Genomic DNA, 18,129 nt, shown 5'->3' on the forward strand with positions numbered 1-18,129 from the left:
GTTTATATTGGACCTACTGGTATGAATTGATGAGAAAGGAAGCAGGTTATTTGTATGCTGTGTGAGACAGGAGAGCTGAAGTGGAGGTCTTGAGAATGATCATTTGGTTATAAGTAGCTAAGAATAAGTAATCGGCCAAGTCCAAGGGGAAAGCTTTGCCTTTATAGTAGTTGCCACCCCTGGTCTCCAGAACAGTTCAGAGGCTCTGCAGAGGGTGGAATGTCATCACATCGGGAGGGGGTGACTGGATGCTTCTCACAGGCCAGGCAGTGCTGTTATTCTCTTTCAATTACAGCCAGCATGACCAAAGGAGCCAGAACGTGCCTGTGTAGCCCCAGTGTCCCCCAGCATGTGGGCATGGGCACAGCTGGTATTTGTGACTTCTACCAATGAAGTAATTGGCATTTCTTCTTCCCTTTGGCTTTCCAGGCATACTTCCGACAGGGTGTAGCCCTTCAGTATCTCGGGCGTCATGCGGATGCACTGGCAGCATTTGCGTCAGGACTGGCTCAGGATCCCAAGAGTCTTCAGCTTCTGGTTGGCATGGTCGAGGCCGCCATGAAATCTCCCATGAGAGGTGAGCACCAGGGGATCTTCTCAGGGATGACAATCATCTGCTGAGGTACTTAGAGGTGGTAGCATCAGTCCATCGTTGACTCCGCCAGCGCTTGAGGTGGGGGAGAACCTGGAAGCCTGAAGGGAAATGTTTCAGGATTTGGCTTCTCTGCTGAGAAAGAAGCCTGAAGTTGGAGGAGGAGCAATGAATATTCTTCCAATTCAGACAGCAAGATGGTGATACACAGCTCATGAGGCTGCTGTTGCACAGCAGTTCCAGTGAGGCCCTTGCTCATTTGTCTTTTGTCCAGTACCACTGTAGATAAGAGAGCTGTGTACTGATGTGGCCCTGGTGTTATTATTGCTTGGAACATCTTCCCATGATGTTCTGGTGCTTGACCATTGGGAATAGGGAGTCTTAAATGCTTCGGGTCAGTGTTTGCCCAGAAGAGCACATCAGCAGCTTTCCCATGGCACTAATGTCTCTCTAAACAGAGTGTTCCAGAAGGCAAAAAAGGCTGCTTGGCTAATTCACTGATACTCAGGAAGTGTTGAAATCACAGGGACCTTGAAACCATAATGGCTGTGCAGTACCTTTCTTTCATAATGTCCCTGTTTTCAGGCTTTTCCTCTCTAGAGGGGAGGAGGAGTCGTTTTCCTCTGTTTCTCTGCTGCTCTGTTTCTCTTGCAGGCTTTGTATTGCAATGTCCTAGTGGTATTTCCCAGGAGGGAATGTGGCAGTTCTCACCCTCAGCAGATGCTGCTGGGAGCCCCAGGGCACAGGAGCCAAGAAATGCTGAAATGAAAAAACATTCCCATTGGTGTTTCTTTTTTTTTTTTTTTTAACAGTGTTTTTCTCCAGCCTCTAAAATGAATTCATCTGGAAGCTTCTGTCCTATATAGCACTTACCTTGTGAAGCTAATTTCATTTGGTACCCAAAGGTACTGTGGCTGCTGCTTAGAGTGCAGGTGATATGGTATTTCTATGTAAGCATCCCCAAATCTGGCTGTTGTAGGTAGTCCGGCAGGTCCGGTGCTATCGTCAGGAGAACCGTCTCCTGCATAAGGAGCAGCTCGGCTCTGTGGTTCCTGTCACCTCTCTTGGTGCATGATGGTGCTGTGCTTGTGCTGTCTGGACAGGCACAGATTTTGCAGACATGCAGCTGTAAGTCTTTGCTGCAGCAGCAGACACTGCAGCGTGTTTACTGCTGGTGGCCCATTTCCAGTTTCCTACAAAACTCTTTAGTGTTCTCTGAATTCCTTCTGCCATTAGGCCAGTCTTCAGAGCTCAGTATGAGACTGCTCGGCATGTTTGTGCTGTCTTCCAGGGAAAGCTTGCTACTTGATGTATCTTCATGTATTAGGTGTTAGATGATGCATTTGAGCCCTGAGTTTCTGTAATCTTGGTTTGATTTGGGCAATCTGGCCCATGACTCGCATGGCATTTGGTTCCCAAAAAGCACAGAGGAGTTGTGAAGGTGATATCTAGATAAAAATAACATGGTTTGTTGAATAACTAATTCTGCCTTCGTTTCCCTCTGTCAGAGTCCCTGGAGCCCACCTATCAGCAACTGCAGAAGATGAAGCTGGACAAGAGCCCCTTTGTCGTGGTGTCTGTGATCGGCCAGGAGCTTCTGACAGCAGGCCACCATGGGGCCTCGGTGGTGGTGCTAGAGGCTGCCCTGAAGATCGGCACCTGCAGCCTAAAGCTGCGGGGATCGGTGTTCTCCGCACTGAGCAGTGCGTACTGGTCCCTTGGGAACACGGAGAAAAGCACTGGATACATGCAGCAGGACTTGGATGTAGCCAAGACTTTAGGTAAGAGTTCTCCTTTTGCTCACCTGAGCGCTGGGTTGCAACAGGTGGAACAGATCTGTGTCAATGGTCAGCATCTCTATAATACTCAGGTGTCTGTGGGATTTCTCAAGCTGCTAAATCACATTTGAAGTGGGAATGTGCAGGCTATGGGCTTGTTCATCCCTGTTTACCATGTGTGTGAAGGGCAGATGATCAATGAATGTGCTGAGGTTTTACAGGGTCCTGGGATTCTCTGGTGTCAGGTATGCTGGAACTGGCCTTGTCCCCTCTGTAGACTCGGGCTCAAAGCCTTAAATGAGTCTTAAATGAAGCAGTCTGTTTTCGAGAGTTCAGTGGAAAAAGATTCTTGGTCTAAGCTTTTGAGGCAGTTTCCAGGGAAGGAACAAATCAAGAGTGAGACGATGGATGAACAGGAAGGCTGAAGCAAGAAACAAACTGGAAGAGTTCCTCTCATGTACAGTATGCCCTGCACAGCACAGAGCTTTCAAGCTTTCTGGGTGCTGTAGGGAGAAGGAAGTATGTGAGACAGAGGTCAAGACGGTTCTTGAGGGCTCCAGCCAGGAGAGTTCACTGAAAGTACAGGGGCTACTTTCAGTGTCTTGATAACAGCAATAGATCAAGGCTGAGCTGAGCTGTCCTGCAGAACTGCTTTCTGGAGGAAGCTGACATGCTCTTTGCTTGTTTGAAGCCTGGGCCACTGACTGACTTGCACAAAAAAATTGCTGATGTCAAGCAAGGAATAAACATGGAAGGATGGGAAATTGCCAAGTGTCAGGCCAAAGAAAGAAGCTATTAAAACAGCTCTAAAAATAAGGTTGGTGGCTATTGTAGAAGTTTCTGAAGGCCAGCAAAGAGGAGAGTTCAGGCTGTGTGTTAAACATAAGGATGAGTTTGTTCTGATGCTGGTTCTCCCACTGGAGCATCACTTGCACAGCGTGTTCCATGCCCTGTTAGGTAACCTTTGCTTTGTTTGCATGTGACCCAGGTGACCAGACGGGAGAATGCCGAGCTCACGGAAATCTGGGCTCCGCATTCTTCTCCAAAGGAAATTACCGGGAGGCCCTCACTAACCACAGACATCAGCTGGTGCTCGCCATGAAACTCAAGGACAGAGAGGTAGGAAGCTTATTAAGTAGACCAATTGGGAGTCAGTACTGCGTGGTTTTCTGGAGAGATACAAACGTGTCAAGTGACCTTGTCTGTTTGACACTTTTTAGTCTGGGAATTTGGGAGCTGCACGATTTCTGTTCTAGCTGTTCACTTGCCTCTTGTTAAGGAAATGGTTTGCACCAGTAGATACAGTATGTAACGCAGGTGGCAGGATGCTTGGTTTGTCCTTCTGCCTCCCTGTATCTCTAGTTTCTGTGGGGCTCTGAGCAGTTTGTTTCTTCTCCTTCTCCCTTCCTGTCCATTTTGCCCACATAGTCTTTGGGATCTGAGGGCAGAGGCTGCTGCTGAGGAGATGTCAATGCAGCATCTCTGCAGTTGAGCCCTGGCTGTCATCAGCTCGTTTTCCCTGTGATACAGGTGCTACCAATTTGGATTATATTAGGGCACACCCTGTGTTGTACCTTTTCCAGACTAGCCATGAGCTGGGTCCCTGTCTCAAATGGTCACATAAAATACATTTTGTTTAAAAAGCAGTGAAAAGGAAAAGAATCCTGAAAATGCAACGTTGTGTGAGGTGTAGGGGGTGCTCAGAATGGATGTGATTTGCCTTGACCCCTTACCATGCAGCTCTTGGTGTGCTGGGCTCCCTGCCAGGCCAGGGAAGCGTGCTGCATGGACTGAAGAGTCTGCCACAGGAGGGTCTTACTGAAAGTTTATTGTAAGGACAGAATCATAATTTTAGTGCAAGTTACAGATACAGAAGCTATCCCTGCCCCCCCCTCCAGTGGATTCCCTCTGCTGTGAACGGGAAAATGGCTTGTGGGTTGCACGGCTGGTGAAGGGAGTGGATAGAGGCAGCAGGGCAGGTGTGAATTCATGTGAACACAAGGAGTTCTAGGGAGAGCTGGAAACTGAGGGGGATCAGTTTCCTTCTGAGAAGTCATTGGAAAGATCCATTTGAATTAGCTAAGTGCTTTACTAAAGTGTTTTAAGTTTAAATATGAAGTAAGCCTTGGAGAAATACATCTTTCATTAGGTTGTGGAAGCCTGTGACAGGGAAGGGACCTGCTGGGCATTTACATGGTTATTTCACCAGCTGGAAAACCTCCTGTATCACTCCTGATTTTGCTGTTTGTGTTCCTGCAGAGCAGAAAAGCTGTTACTCACCACTGTTTTTATAGTGCTCTTGGTTGGGGTCCCTGCTCAATCAGGCTGTGTAGCTGCTGCTCCTCCGTGGTGTTTCTCGAAGCCACAGATCCCTGTTGCGGGAGGGGGCTGAAGGAGGTGGCGGGAACATCACTGCGTGCCCAGAGCCCCCAGGCTGCCCCGGGACACGAGGGCTGCTGCCTTGCACTGGCTTTGGGTGTGGATCAACATCGATCCTCCCAGTCCGTCTGGGAGGAATCCAGGGAATGGAGGCTGATTGTGATAGTTCTTAGCTTATGACACATCTGGGCACATAATTAATGGTTATTGACAACAAATGACTGCTCAGTGTAGCAGGAAAGCTGAGCTCCTTGGATTTCCTGTAGGATGCAACCACAGGAAATTAATTTGGCGCTTTCTGATGACATCATCCTGACCACAGACCTTCCTCTGCACAAAAAGCTGTTTTTGTTGGCCTCCTTTGCAGACATTTTTATAATGCAAATGTTATAAAGTTGCAGTAGTGCTGATGTGAATTCCACAGGAGGGATTTGGTGTGCGACTGTAATGAAGTAATTGTTTTACCTCCGACTGTAGGGAGGCTGATGCAGAGGTAGAACGTGCTCTTTTGTGTGGACACGGCTGCCGTCGTAGGTGGTGCCAGCTTCGGAGCTTGCTCAGGCAAATGTTTGCACCAGGGGCTTCTGTTGGATTGTGTTACCACCCGTAATCAGGGAGGAAGGCGCAGAGGGTCTGTCCCCCCCCAAACCTGGTGAAGGGAAGCTGTCAGCTGAGTGGGAATCACACAGGGTGCTCCATGGACTGAAGATTGCGACTGCTTTTCTCCCCTGGCGCAGGGAGTCTGTGCAGCTCCTGTGACAAGCACCGTGTCACACTGAGCACAGTCCTGCGTGCACACATTTCACCCGCTTTGCGCAGGCACACCCTGGGGATCTCCACAGCCTGGTTTGTGGTGCTTGTGCCCAGAGAGAAAACGGAGCAGAAGCAGCTGGGATTTGGCATTCTCTAGGGTCTCCAAAAGAGACCTTGGACTATTGACATACGTGTGGCTTTGGTCTACGCAGACAAGTAAGAGACTGGTTCTTAGTGGGACGCTGTAATGGGCACCGTGAAGTGACCATCTCCGGTGTTACTCCAATGCTTTCCATCACTGTTAGTTGAAGGGTTGGATTTTTTGACCAGCTGCAGTGGCTGGTTAAGAAATTCAGAGGAGCTAATTCTATGAGATTGTTCCTGAAAGAATTAGACTTAAAAGTACCATTGATTCAGGAGAAATCATAAGGGGCTGTCTGTGTGTTCTTTGTTTCCTGTGGAGATTTGCAGGTGGTCACTGTGGTCAGTAGGATACCATCCTGAAAAGGATGACAACAGAATTGAGATGCAATAAAAGAGAAGAAGGTAGGCAGGACCATGTAGAAGGACCATTGCCTCTCTTCTGATGGAAGTGAGTTTGGCTGCAGTTACAGAGGAAATAGCAGCACAGTTTGGTAGTCTGTCATTTCTCTGTGAAGATTAAGCTGAACAGATTTCAGTGTGGGCTGTCTTGGCCTGCTGCTGGCCCTGGGAATGTACTCAGGTTGAGAATCCTGATGAAGTCTATGCTGCTGCTCTTGCAATGATGTCTCCTGGGCTGGATGAAGTGATGCTGATGTGGATATACCCATCCATGCCTCTGGTGGCAGGGTGGCCGTGGCTGAACTGCATCTGTACAGCAGTAGGCAGACAGTACAGTTTGGCCATCCCTTCCTGGGTAGATGCTGTGCAGCTCTTGTGACACGGAGCGAGCACGAGGACTGGAGGCCAGCAGTGCCGTGGCTCTGTACGTGTGTGCCTTGGGGAGCTTGTCTTTGCACAGCTCCATTAGCACTAGCTCCAACCAAGACCCACTTAATTTGTGCACATGATTGGGCTGGTGGGGCCTCAAGGTGCAGGCTTATTTTTCCCTTTTGTGTTCGGAGCCAGCAGAATGCTCGATGCAGCATGTCACATCAGTGCTGTATTTTTGAAGTAATTACTTTGTTTTTAACACCAGGTAACCTTATCTTCTGAAAGCCATCAGGTAATCCACATAGTGTGTGTTGATGCCACATCGCAACCTGTGATTTAGACAAAGGTAATGCAGCTGATGAGCTATGCCAGTGTGAGAGACTGGAGTCAGAAGTAAATGTGAATGCTTGCTAGTCTAGACTAGAATAGACTAGAGTACTAGTCTCCTGTGTCCCCATTCCTCCCCATCTCTAGCTGCTGTGCAAGCAATACAAGAGAATTCTTGTATTACAGATTCCATAAGGCCAGAGTGCCCAGGCAGAGCTAATGGCGGTGATCTCTCAGGATAGTTTGGAGTGGCCCTTCTTGATGACCTGTGTTCCTTGCAATGCATTTCATTTGGAAAAGTACTAATTGAGGGAGTGTTTTGAATCTCTGAGGACTGACAAGCAGAAAGGGAAAGGAAGGCTGTGGAGCTCCTCCTCAGGTTCAGTCCAAACCCTCACGTAGGCTGTGCTTGGATCCTGTCCTGCAGAGGCCACTGACACCGCAGAGACCCTGCAGTGTAATGGCTCTCTCCTGGGCTGTCAGATGTCTTCTATTACAGCCCCGTGTGCAAAAATAGCAGAACAGTGAGGCAAAATCATAAACTAACCATAGTAAAATGAGTGCTTGTGTGGAAGTGCATTGCCAGCGCTGGGCTTCAGGGCAGGCCGATGCTGGCAGGCAGCCAGTGGGTGCTGGCAGCTCCCATGCGTTGACCGGCACATGGGGAGCTCAGCCGGGCCGTTCAGAACAGAGGCAGAGTCCCTCCTCCCCAGGGGCCAGGAGCAGAAGGTGCTGCATGAGGAAGTGGATTGTTTGTGCCCCTGCGCTCTCCTGGGCCTGGGTGAAGATGCAGCTGAACGATGCGGCTCTGGTTGCTGCTTCCCTTTCTCAGGGAGCAGGGCCCTGGGGAGGGCAGGGGACGGGCGGACAGGCTGTGTCAATGCCAGCCTGGCCCTGCATTGATCCTGCTGCCCGGCAGCTTGCAGCAATCTGTCTTGGCCTGGTTTTGAAGGGGTTTCCCCCCCACATCCCCTCTAGAAGCAGCTGTTGCTGGCAGGAGTAGATGCAGAGCTGGCCCCAGGGCTCAGTGCCGTCTCCTGACTGACTGCTTGTTTCTCTGGCCAGTGGCTGCTGCACTTGGGTATCTGCATGAGCTTCTGTGGCTCAGAGAACTGTCTGCAGCAGGGGGGAGTGCTCAGCAACAGCACTGATGAACTGGATTTTACTGTCTGGATGGTTTTTAAAATAACTGCAAGTGTAAGGCAGAGCCCGTGTTTGCAGCTGCAGGAGGTCTTTTACAGCAGGTTGAGGATTTGCAGAAAAAGGGGATGATGATGGTGGTAATTAGAAGCGTGTGGTTAAGTGACATACAGGAAAGGTGTTTATCAAGCAGGCTTTGGATGTCTGTGTCACCTTTTTTTTGCATATGTCTGGAAGTCCTTGTGTGGCAGGGGAAACACCAGAATACAGAAATTCCCATTATAAGGAAAAGCTGTGGGCTTGAGGCCAGGAGACTCCAGAGGCCAGTGAGATGCTGCCCTGTGTCCTGCAGAGAGAGTATCACTGTGGAGTGACTGCCAAGAGACCTTTGCTGACAGCAGGGGACGGTCCTGGTGCAGGGGCTTTGGGGATAACCAGCTGCTGTGCGCGTCGGGGGCAGCAGTGCTGGTGAAACGCGGCCGCTGTGATGGGCAGAGCGAGTGCCTGGCTGAGGTTGGGATGCAGGCTCTGCAGCTGTCTGAGCACACTTGGGTGCAGCTCAGCTGCTGGTGGCTATTTCAGTTTGCAATTCTAGTAGTTTCTCCCAGTCCCCTTTAAAGCGTGTCTGAGCCAGCACTGACACACAGCGTAAAGCTCCTACATTTTGTAAACTACAGCTACTTACTGTCAGGCTGTGCAAGTCAAAGATTGAATTTCACTTTCCTGTTTCCAGAAGGAGATGCAGAAGGAAAGTTAGATCATTCCTTTCCACTGAAATCTGTAAATTCTGTAAAGCCAAGGTTTTCTGCCCCTTCCTGAAGGGAAGGGGAAATCTTTCCAGGTGTCCTTCCTGCCGTGCTTTGTCTGTACAAGCCACATCTTTAGTAAATAGCAAAGCTGTAAGTACTTAGCCTTTTGCCTGAACTCCTTGTGTGCCTTGTGGTACTGGGCAAGAGGGTTGCTTTGGTTTGTTTGTTCATGTTCCTTGCCAGTCGTTTTAGAAATCTGTCTTCTGCTGGGTTAGATGAGGCAAAGGGCTGTGCTGCAGTCTGAGCCAGGAGGGGCATGGCTGCCCTGAAGGAGTGGTTCTGCCTTCTTCATTCTTCCTCAGACAGGATGTGCGGGGTGTTCGGTGTGCACTGAGCTGAGGCGGTTTCAGCTCTGCTCCTGCTGGAGCAAGGTGTGTGTGCTCCTGGCTGAACTTCCTGACGGCCAGCACAGGAGCCTCCCTGGCTGCCTGCTGCATCCCTGCCTGGCCGGAGCGGTTTCTGTGCTTGGACTCTGCTGGCAGCCACGGGGCTCCTGCAAGGGGTGGAAGTACAACTGTTTGCACTTCGGTTGCGAGGGTCCCTGTGCTTGCAGTTGTGCTGCAGATTTGGCTGGAAGCTTGTATCTGTGCAGCCCTTCTTCTCTGGAGAAGCCATCATAGGGCATGTCTGCGTGGAGTGAGCTCATCAGAACATGTGCAGCTGATTAGCTGTGGGTTGGGTTCCCCTCCTGGTTCCCTTGTCAGGCATCCAGAGTCCTTCCACAGCTGTGTAGACTTCCTCTGTCACTGAGGTGAAGCTGGAGCAGAAGCAGTGCCTGACCTCACAGCAGGATGTGAGCTCGGGGCAGCTTCCTCAGTCCCATTGCGAGCAGGGGCCGTGCACCACATTCTGGGACACGCAGGGGTCTCATGTCCCTTAGCGCAGGCACACATGGCAGCCTGGTGTGTGCCAGGCCCCAGGAAATGTGAGTGGTGCTGCAGGAGCTGGTCAGGCTGTGCAATGAGGTCCTGGGAAAGGTACCTTCCTGTCTCGGTTCTGGTGACAGGCTCCACGCCTGTGCCAAAAGCCCAGACTAGGTTAGTGTACATCCCCAGCCGTGCCCTCGGCTCCGGCTTCATGAGACACAGCTTAACATAGGCCAGAGCCCTGCAGCCTGTTGTTCTGTAGCCTTGTGGGCCGGCCCGTTACTGCCCCATTCCACTTCCCAGTCACATCCTGAGCTTAACGTGAGTGAAACATTGTGCATGTGTGTGATTTTTCTTACAATTGTTGGTAGCTTTTAAGAGAATTGGAGAAATGCATGCAGAAAGGTGGAGACTCCTGTGTTAGTGAACATGTGCTTGCATCATCTCATTTGTATTAGGTTCTGATTTCTGTAGCAAGTCTTCGGGAGAATGAAGAGCCAACCCAGACTTTCCATACTGTGTAGTGAAACAGGCTCTTTATGCGTCTGCCCGTTCTCTCTGAGCAGCATCTTAACTGCTGCCAAGAAACCCTTCCTGTTGACTCTTCTGCTCATGTATCCTTAGTTATTCAGGTGCACAGCAGTGGGCTGGGTGCTGCTCCTGTTTGGTGGAGAATTTAGCTTTGCGTGGGTTATAATTCATAGCAGTGATCCTTTCCCATTGCATTCAGGTGGCTTTCAGGTGTTGTGAAATACAATTTCTCATAGGACCAACTCTGTCTCTTTCTCACTGAAAATCCTGCAGTGATCCTGCCCTGGTCCCTTGCTGCCTCTCTGTGCTTCAGTATCAGCAGTCCCAGGTGGAGTGCTGCTCATCAGGTGAATTCATCAGGTGAATTCATCAGCTGCCCGTGGCCCTGGGAAGGGCTGCCCAGTGCTGGGCCTCCTGGCTTGTTTGGACAGGAACAGTCTGGGAATCTTATACCGCAGTTATTTTGTTATGTTTGCAAACAGTCTGGAAAATGAGGACAGGATATAAATATCTCACAAATGAGAACTGAAACGAGTCTTCAGGCTAAAGTAATTTGTCATGCACGAAAACATTGACTAACATGTCAGAAACAGGCTGTGGAAGCAAAAGCAGGGAAATTGTACTTGCTGCAGTAAGTGACAGGGCTTTGCAGAGACTGAGCAAGGAAGGTGTTTGTTCTCTGCTTCTCTATTTTCTATCCCTTCTTCTCTCCTTAAGTGAAGCCGCTGCTTCAAAGTAATCCATTATGTAGCTGTCTGCCAGAAGTGGATTAAGCTGCCTGTAGCAACACGAACAGGAAAGACTAAGAAGAGAATATGCCTTATTCCTTATAGCTTTGTCACAGCTGAGTGGGGTTCCAGAAGTAAGGAACAGGCTGAGGGCTTTGCGAATTGATGTATTGGTTATTAATGCAGCCACTGCTAATGGAGGAGCAGGAATGGCAAGTTTAGGCTGTGACCCCTGCTACTGTATGAGACAACAAATAGCTTTCACTCGAGCTTTTCAAGAGAAGAGACTGGAAACAACATGAGAGCTTTTGTTAAGAGCGTAGTTTCACTGTTACTGATACCACAAGAGCATCAAGAGGCTACAGCCCATTGCTTAAGTCCCGTGCATGTGTATCACAGAGACAATGACTGCAGGAGTGTCGTGTTCTTGTTTCAGAGTCCCCAGTATCATCTCAGGAAGGATGATCCTTTTCCATTGCATTCGGGTGGCTTCCCAGTGGGTGGCTGACTTGGTGGAGGGTCTCACAGGACCCAGGGGTCAGCCAGGAGGCTGAGCTGGAGCAGGGCTCACAACTTTCTGAGGAGGCGTTTGCAGATCCTGGTCTTGTCTTCTGGAATCATCACTGATTTTGTGCTAGGCTTGAGTGGGATCTGATTTATCAACCTGAAGCCTCAATTCTGGCCACTTGCAAGGAGGACCTGGCTGAGCAGATCGGGCAGTGAAGGACCACTGAATCCCTCTGCAGAGGCTGCTGAGGAAGGGTGTGTAGCAGCTAGTGTGGAGTTAGGTGAGCCTGGGATAGATGGGTTTTCCAGACTTCCTAACAGGACAGAAACCTTATTTTTGCCGCTGCTGCCCTTAAAGTCTAAGGTTCTGCAGGTGTTGTGGTTTCAGCTTAATGAGAACTTGTGGGAGATCTATCTCAGTCTGTAGAATGTCTTCCTGGATGCTTTTTGCAGCATTGTTCAGTTCCCCAAAGCTCACTCTTTGTCTGCTCCAGATGTTTGGCTTTGTTGGGTGTACAGTGTTACAGACATACACTTGCCAGTTCATACTGCTCCCACGTAGACTTACCCTTAAAACAGCTGGTGTTTGAGAGGCCTCTGGTTAACCCCTGGGACTCAGCAGCCTGACCTGTGATGCAGGTATACGTTGAAACGCTTGTTAGAAAGCGTGCTTCTGCCCCTTGCCTCAGTGGTTTCAGCCTCTGGTTCCAGATGGTAACCTTGCTTCATGAGGGTTCCAGGACAAGCTCCCCATGCCTGGGGGAAGGTTTGCTTTCTTGGAGAAAGGCTGAACTGCTGGGAGAACCCTTGCCATGTGAGGTCATTTGAGGACTCTGGGTCTTGTGAGGCACTATGGCTGCATTACATCTTAGCCTTGGTTACCTCTGGCTGAGAGGTGAGTTCGGCGATGTGAGCAACCATAATGCTTGAGTATTGAGTAGCTGGATTTGTATAAGAGACCATGGATCCTTTGCTTTTCTCCTGTCTTTAGCAGCTCTTTTTGGACAAAGTCAGCCTGACTGGATTCATACAGGTTTGTCCAGTTCAAATGTGATAGGATTAAACAGAACAAAGGGAAGTCTGGCCAGTGCAGGAAATTTGGGAATGCACTAAAAAGGTCATATGTTTTGTTTTGTTTGGACTTCTGACTCAAAAGGGAAATGTAATACTTCCTGAGGATCTCCTTTAAATGTCCCCACTTGACCTCCACAGCACATGGGTTTTAGCTGAAGGAAACGCAGTCTTCTGGTTTTACTTACCTCTCACAGTGTCTGCAGGGCCCAGACTCTGCTGAGGCCTGTACCTGATCACAGCAGAACAATGAGGCAGAAAACGTGTGTAAGGGCTGCACGTCGGGGAGCAGCTCTTTGGGTTTCAGCAGGCCCGCCTCAGCCAGGGCTCTCCCATATGGAGTTTCCAGTGAAAGTGGTACCCAGCTTTGTTACGAGCGGGAGTAGTGCTGGGGTTGGCACAGGGCAGCACCCACTGCAGGAGTTCAGAGATTGCTCTGCCTGCACAAAGAGCTGCTCCAGGTCCTGTGAGATCCAAGTTTGGAACATGGTGGCTGCTTCTTCCAGGACTGACTTTGACTAGGGCATGAGTCACACCTCAGTGTCCCATCTCGGAGAAGCTTGTGGTTTTAAATGAGGGCTTCTTTTCTTACATCACCACTAAAACTGTCAAGTCAGCCATCCTCCCTAAAGTGATTTCACACAGGAGCCTTTTAGACATGTCCAGAAATCTACCAAATTCTGTCTACTTGGAATCAAGATATGTGAGTGCTGGGTGATGCTTATACTCAATGCTGAGGTCTACTTCGTAGTGTTCCTGGTCTCATGCGCTGCACTGTTACGCTGCTGTCCTGCCTGTGTGCACAGCAGTGGAATAGCCCATACCTGTAACACGAGCAGAGCTTACACATGCAAAGAAGTTAAATGCTTATAGTGTTGCATTAACTGTAAGGTAACCTCTGTTACTTCTACACGGAACAGTTACACTGATGTAAGATACGGTGGGATTTGGTGAAGGCAGAACTCATCCTGTGATGCTTTCAGATTTAGGTGTTCTTTTGCGTGTGTTCAGAACCAATCTACTGAAGCTGCCTTCCCCTCACCACCGCCAGAATACACTCAGTGAACCAGGAAACGTTTGCTTACATGCAAGAGCAAGCACATGCCTGTGAGGAGGTGCTGCTTCTCGAGGAGAGCACGCTGCTGCCTGACTACAGATGGTATCAATGTGCATCGCTGATCTTCTGGGGACAGCCCCACCACATCCTGTAGGATCAGGCACTGCTGCCCCATGCCCAGAGGGAGAAGGGAAGTGGAGAGGAAAAAGCATGCAAGAGCATGCTGCAGCGGGCTTTTGAGTTTCACAAATGCTTAGTACATGCCCATTATTCTTCTGCCTTGGCTGTAAAAGCTCAGTCTCTGATCAGTCTTAATTGGTGTCTGTGTAAGACTGCCTTATAGTAAGGTACCAGGCACGGAGTTCTCCCCTTGCTCATTTTAGACCTGTTATAAAGTGTTCTTGTTTAAGGAGGCTGTGCAATCAGTTAAAGAATTGTTTAAATGTAACGTAATTAGGAAATTGCTGTTCTCTTGCGAGGGTGAAATATCTAAGAAACACATCTCTCCCAGACACCAGGTCCCTATTAGTTGTCATTCTGTGATGTACATCTGCTTAACATCACCCTTATTCAGCTGAAAAACTGACGCTGCCTGTTGTTCCCAAGAAAAAGAGCAATTAGAAACCTTTTTCAGAACTCCCTTCTGTGCCTCAGTTCAGTGGCAGAAGAATATGCTTTCTATTAAAGTGATAAATTGCGTAATTGGAGGTGTGAGCAACCCCCACTGTTTTGTCTTTGTCAGATATATAAAGCATTGATTTTCTTTGTTTGCGGGTGCAAAGCCTGCTGGTGTGAAGCTATAGCTCCCATCACCCTGCTACCAAGCAGGGGTTTGTGCTAACACAGCTGGAGTGTTTCAGTCATACCAACCTTCACTCTTGCTGCAGAATTTAGACTAGTTGGTGGGTGCATCTGGGAATAGCCATACCTGCTGGTGCAGTGCGTGAGCCGCTTGGAGCTCCCAGTGGATCCTGTTTTGGGGAGGATTTATTAAGTCCACAGTGAAGAATTTATCTCTGGAATCCTATTACTACCCCCGTAAAGTGAGTCATTGGTGTCCCCCAGCAGACGTAACCACCACATTGTTCCTAAACACTGCTTTAATGTCAAGCTCCACAGTTGTTCCACTGATTGCCCCCATGAGTGCCTGATCCTCACTGTGCTGGAGAAGAGATGCTGCACGCACCTGAGGTGCTTGCTGTTGGCCAAACACCTCCCAAGCCCAAGAAACTATTTGACCACATGGCAGCATGTCAGTAGCTGAGTCCCCAGCCCTTCACGGTGTCACTGTGGAGTTGCTGCTCCCGTCACTGGTCTGTGTTAATTAACAGCAGCAGAAGGAACTTACTCGTAGTCGGTTATGGCATGTCCTGGCAGTATGCAGTCAGCACTGCACCCACAGCTGCCCGACCCACACGCGGTGCTGTGGTGCTACAGAGATGCTGTGGAGCGGTTCCTGCTCTGCCACTGCTGCTCTCCCAGTGTCCCTTGTGCTGGATGAAGTGTGTCTGCAGCACTAAGTGAAAAGAATTAAGACCGTTAGAATTGTGGCAGTTCTTCCATTATAATTAAGCTGCCTGAAAGGAGGCCTCAGGGAGAGCAAATGCAGATTGGCTATTGACAGAGCTTCTTATAACTTCTCTATCTCATGACCTGTAAATTGTGTTTAATAGCTAATCTGTCACCTCGGGTTCTTGCATCAGAAAAGATGGTTTCCCTGTTAATTTGAATCAGCACAACATGTTTACAGTTCCTTGGTGTGGAAATGCTGCTCTGTTAATGCTGCTGCCTCTTACTCTGGCCAATAGATCTTCCTGCCTTAGCACGACTTCCAATTGGGGTAATAGTTTTAGTAGAAATCATCTTGAGGATGGTTTTTCCTGCCACTGTTTTGAAAGTCACAAAAGGCTTGTTTCTTCAGAGACGCAATTTCAATAGCAAAGTGTGGTTCCAACTGTGAGGTGCTGAGCTCCTTAACCAAACAGCACCAGTGCTGGGTGTGCTGGGGGGCCATCCAAGTCATAGAGGGGGGAGAAGGGTGAGGCTGCCTCTTCGCTGGTAGCACAGGGTTATGCTATTTCAAATAGCAAGGACAAGTGTCCTGAGATACCTTATCACCATCTCGAGTGGAAGGGGGGACTGGATCTTTCCTGAGCAGGGTGCTAGGGAGAAGAGAGATGGATCTCTGTGCACTCACTCACCCTGACTGCTCCTTCCTGGAGGTTTGGGGACGGCTGTTCTGGAATTGCGTCACAGCAGCAGCTGGGCAGCAAAGGAAATGCACACGCAGGGACTGTCGAGGACTTGGGTCAGGGCCTTGGCGGGAGCAGCCGTGCTGAGGCAGCACATGTGCATCCGGCAGGAGGAGCATGTCCCTGCTCTGGCTCCTTGCCCTGCTCTGGCTGCATCTGCTCTGGCCCTGCCAGGGGGAAGCAAGGCCTGTGTCCTGGCAGATAGAGCCGGCAAAGGAAGCTGCTTCTCAGATAGTTTTTCTTGTTAAATTACAGCTGCTTTTCAGTGGTAAAGAACTCAAGTTTTCAAATAGCTGCGTTTATTTAAGATGTCCCAAGGGAACAGATGCTCCAGCTACTGGAACACCATTGTCTTTGCTGCAGTCCCAAGGTTGTTCGGGGGTCAATAACAATGTTGTGTTAAAAGAGCCCTGGTGCTGCACATTGAGGACTGTGGTCTTCAAAGCCATGGGGTGATAGGCAAAGCAGAAGTATGTAAAGATGCTGGTGAATGCACTCTGGCCTGCTGGTGTTATAGGGTAAGCAGCAGAGGCATCTCCTGTCTTCAAGCAAATGCTAGCTGCAAGTGTGCAGGTTCTCCAGCAGCAGGTATTCAACGGGTGTTTGTGCTGGAAAGAAAAGGCTGCAGAGTCCTCACAGAGGCCCAGCCTGTAGCATCCTTATGTCAGGTTAAACTTTCTGCTTCTCGTCTCTGGCAGTGCTTTGGCATCAGCCTGCAGGGTCTCAGGATGTGAGGTTACTTGGTGGAGGATGGAAGAAGGCGTTAGTTTGCAATGTACTCTGCAGGCGAGTATCAGCACTTGTCTGTTTTCTGAAGAGCTGCCATACATGGATTCGTTTGCCATGTTGGCAGGACTTGGTGTAGATGTTAAAGATGTTAAAGGTCCTGGGAGGTGATGTGAGGTGTGGCTGCCTTCAGGGGGGGCTCTGCTCTGTGAGACAGCTCAGGTTGGTCCTGAAGCAGTTTCCTGCAGTGATGGCTCTCTCTGTTTCCTCAGTGGTCTCTGCACTTCTGCAGCGCTGTCCTTCCCCTCTACCATGCACACATCGTACGCTTCAGAGAAAGAGCTAATCCTTGCCCTTTCTTCCTGAGTCAACCCTGTTCCTCCTGCCCCTGCCTCAGCTGCTCCGAGGGGTGTAGAAGAACTCAGCAGGTGTTCTAGCTGGTAGTCACATTCTTTCTCCAGAATGGCCTTTTGTGGCTTGGATTTCTAGGCTGGAGCCATCCGACTTGTTTCCATGAATACTTGACTGACTTCTCTCTCTTATCCCTGCAGGCAGCATCCTCAGCACTGAGCAGTCTGGGCCATGTATACACAGCCATTGGGGACTACCCAAACGCTCTGGCAAGCCACAAGCAGTGTGTCCTCCTTGCAAAGCAGTCCAAAGATGAGCTCTCCGAGGCACGGGAGCTGGGCAACATGGGGGCAGTGTACATTGCAATGGGGGATTTCGAGAATGCGGTGCAGTGCCATGAACAGCACCTGAAGATCGCCAAGGAGCTGGGGAACAAGCGGGAGGAAGCTCGAGCCTACAGCAACCTGGGCAGTGCTTACCACTACCGGAGAAACTTTGACAAAGCTATGTCCTACCACAACTACGTGCTGGAGTTGGCCCAGGAGCTGGCTGAGAAGGCCATTGAGATGCGAGCCTATGCTGGCTTGGGCCATGCAGCTAGATGCATGCAGGACCTGGAGAGGGCTAAGCAGTACCATGAAGAACAGCTGCACATCGCTGAGAGTCTGCAGGACCAAGCTGCTGAAGGCAGAGCCTCCTCCAATCTAGGTAAGGCCCTGACGTGGAGCAGAATTTGTCAGGGAACGCAGTGACTGTCAGAGCTGCTTCCAGGGCGCAGGAGGTTTCCTGTGAGCTATCTTCTCAGTTACCCACTTTCACCAGCCTGTCTTCATTAGTTGAGCAGGCACTTGGCAGATTGTGTGCTGATGTAGTGTATCACAAGTCCGTTCGTGCTGCTGCTTCACAGCACCAGATGTGGAAGCCTCCAAAGAATCATTTCCACCTCTGCCATGGGATGTGGTGGTTGTGCTGCTGATGTTCCAGCTGCCACCGGGGATGTGTTCTCAGCTGGCTGGGAGTGGCAGAACAGGGCTGGTGTCTGTATAACAAAATGTGTGTTTGCTGGCAGCCCCATAATCTCTTGCAGGCTGCCCCATGTTGTAAATTTAGCTGCTGGCAGTTGGTGCTTGGTTCTGTTGTAGGTGCTAATGTATTCTGATGTTATCAGTAGCAGGTAATTAAAAAGAGCTTGATGAATTACTTAATTTCTCTTAATAGCTGAGTCTTCAGGAGCTGAATGAAGAAGGTAAGGTGAACTGAAGAACACAGAACAGGCCTGGCTTTCTCATTAGTGTTTTGAATCTGCTCCTTTACAGGAACTGGGGCATGTGTGGGGCAAAACAGATT

At 49.7% G+C, this 18,129-nt stretch overlaps 1 protein-coding gene across 1 annotated transcript in view; it reads left to right on the plus strand.

The window, feature by feature from the left end:
• TTC28 (tetratricopeptide repeat domain 28) overlaps positions 1-18,129 on the plus strand; it is a gene marked incomplete at its 5' end in the record, with an annotated part of 123,785 nt that overhangs the window by 70,312 nt on the left and 35,344 nt on the right. The window contains 4 exons of the mRNA XM_080628552.1: positions 430-577; positions 2,101-2,373; positions 3,359-3,489; positions 16,983-17,490. Of these exons, the coding sequence (XP_080484678.1) occupies positions 430-577; positions 2,101-2,373; positions 3,359-3,489; positions 16,983-17,490 (1,060 nt within the window). The remainder of the gene's footprint in view (positions 1-429; positions 578-2,100; positions 2,374-3,358; positions 3,490-16,982; positions 17,491-18,129) is intronic.

Source organism: Psittacula echo (genome assembly GCF_963264785.1).
Source record: "Psittacula echo genome assembly, chromosome: 13".
Taxonomy (NCBI): domain Eukaryota; kingdom Metazoa; phylum Chordata; class Aves; order Psittaciformes; family Psittacidae; genus Psittacula; species Psittacula echo.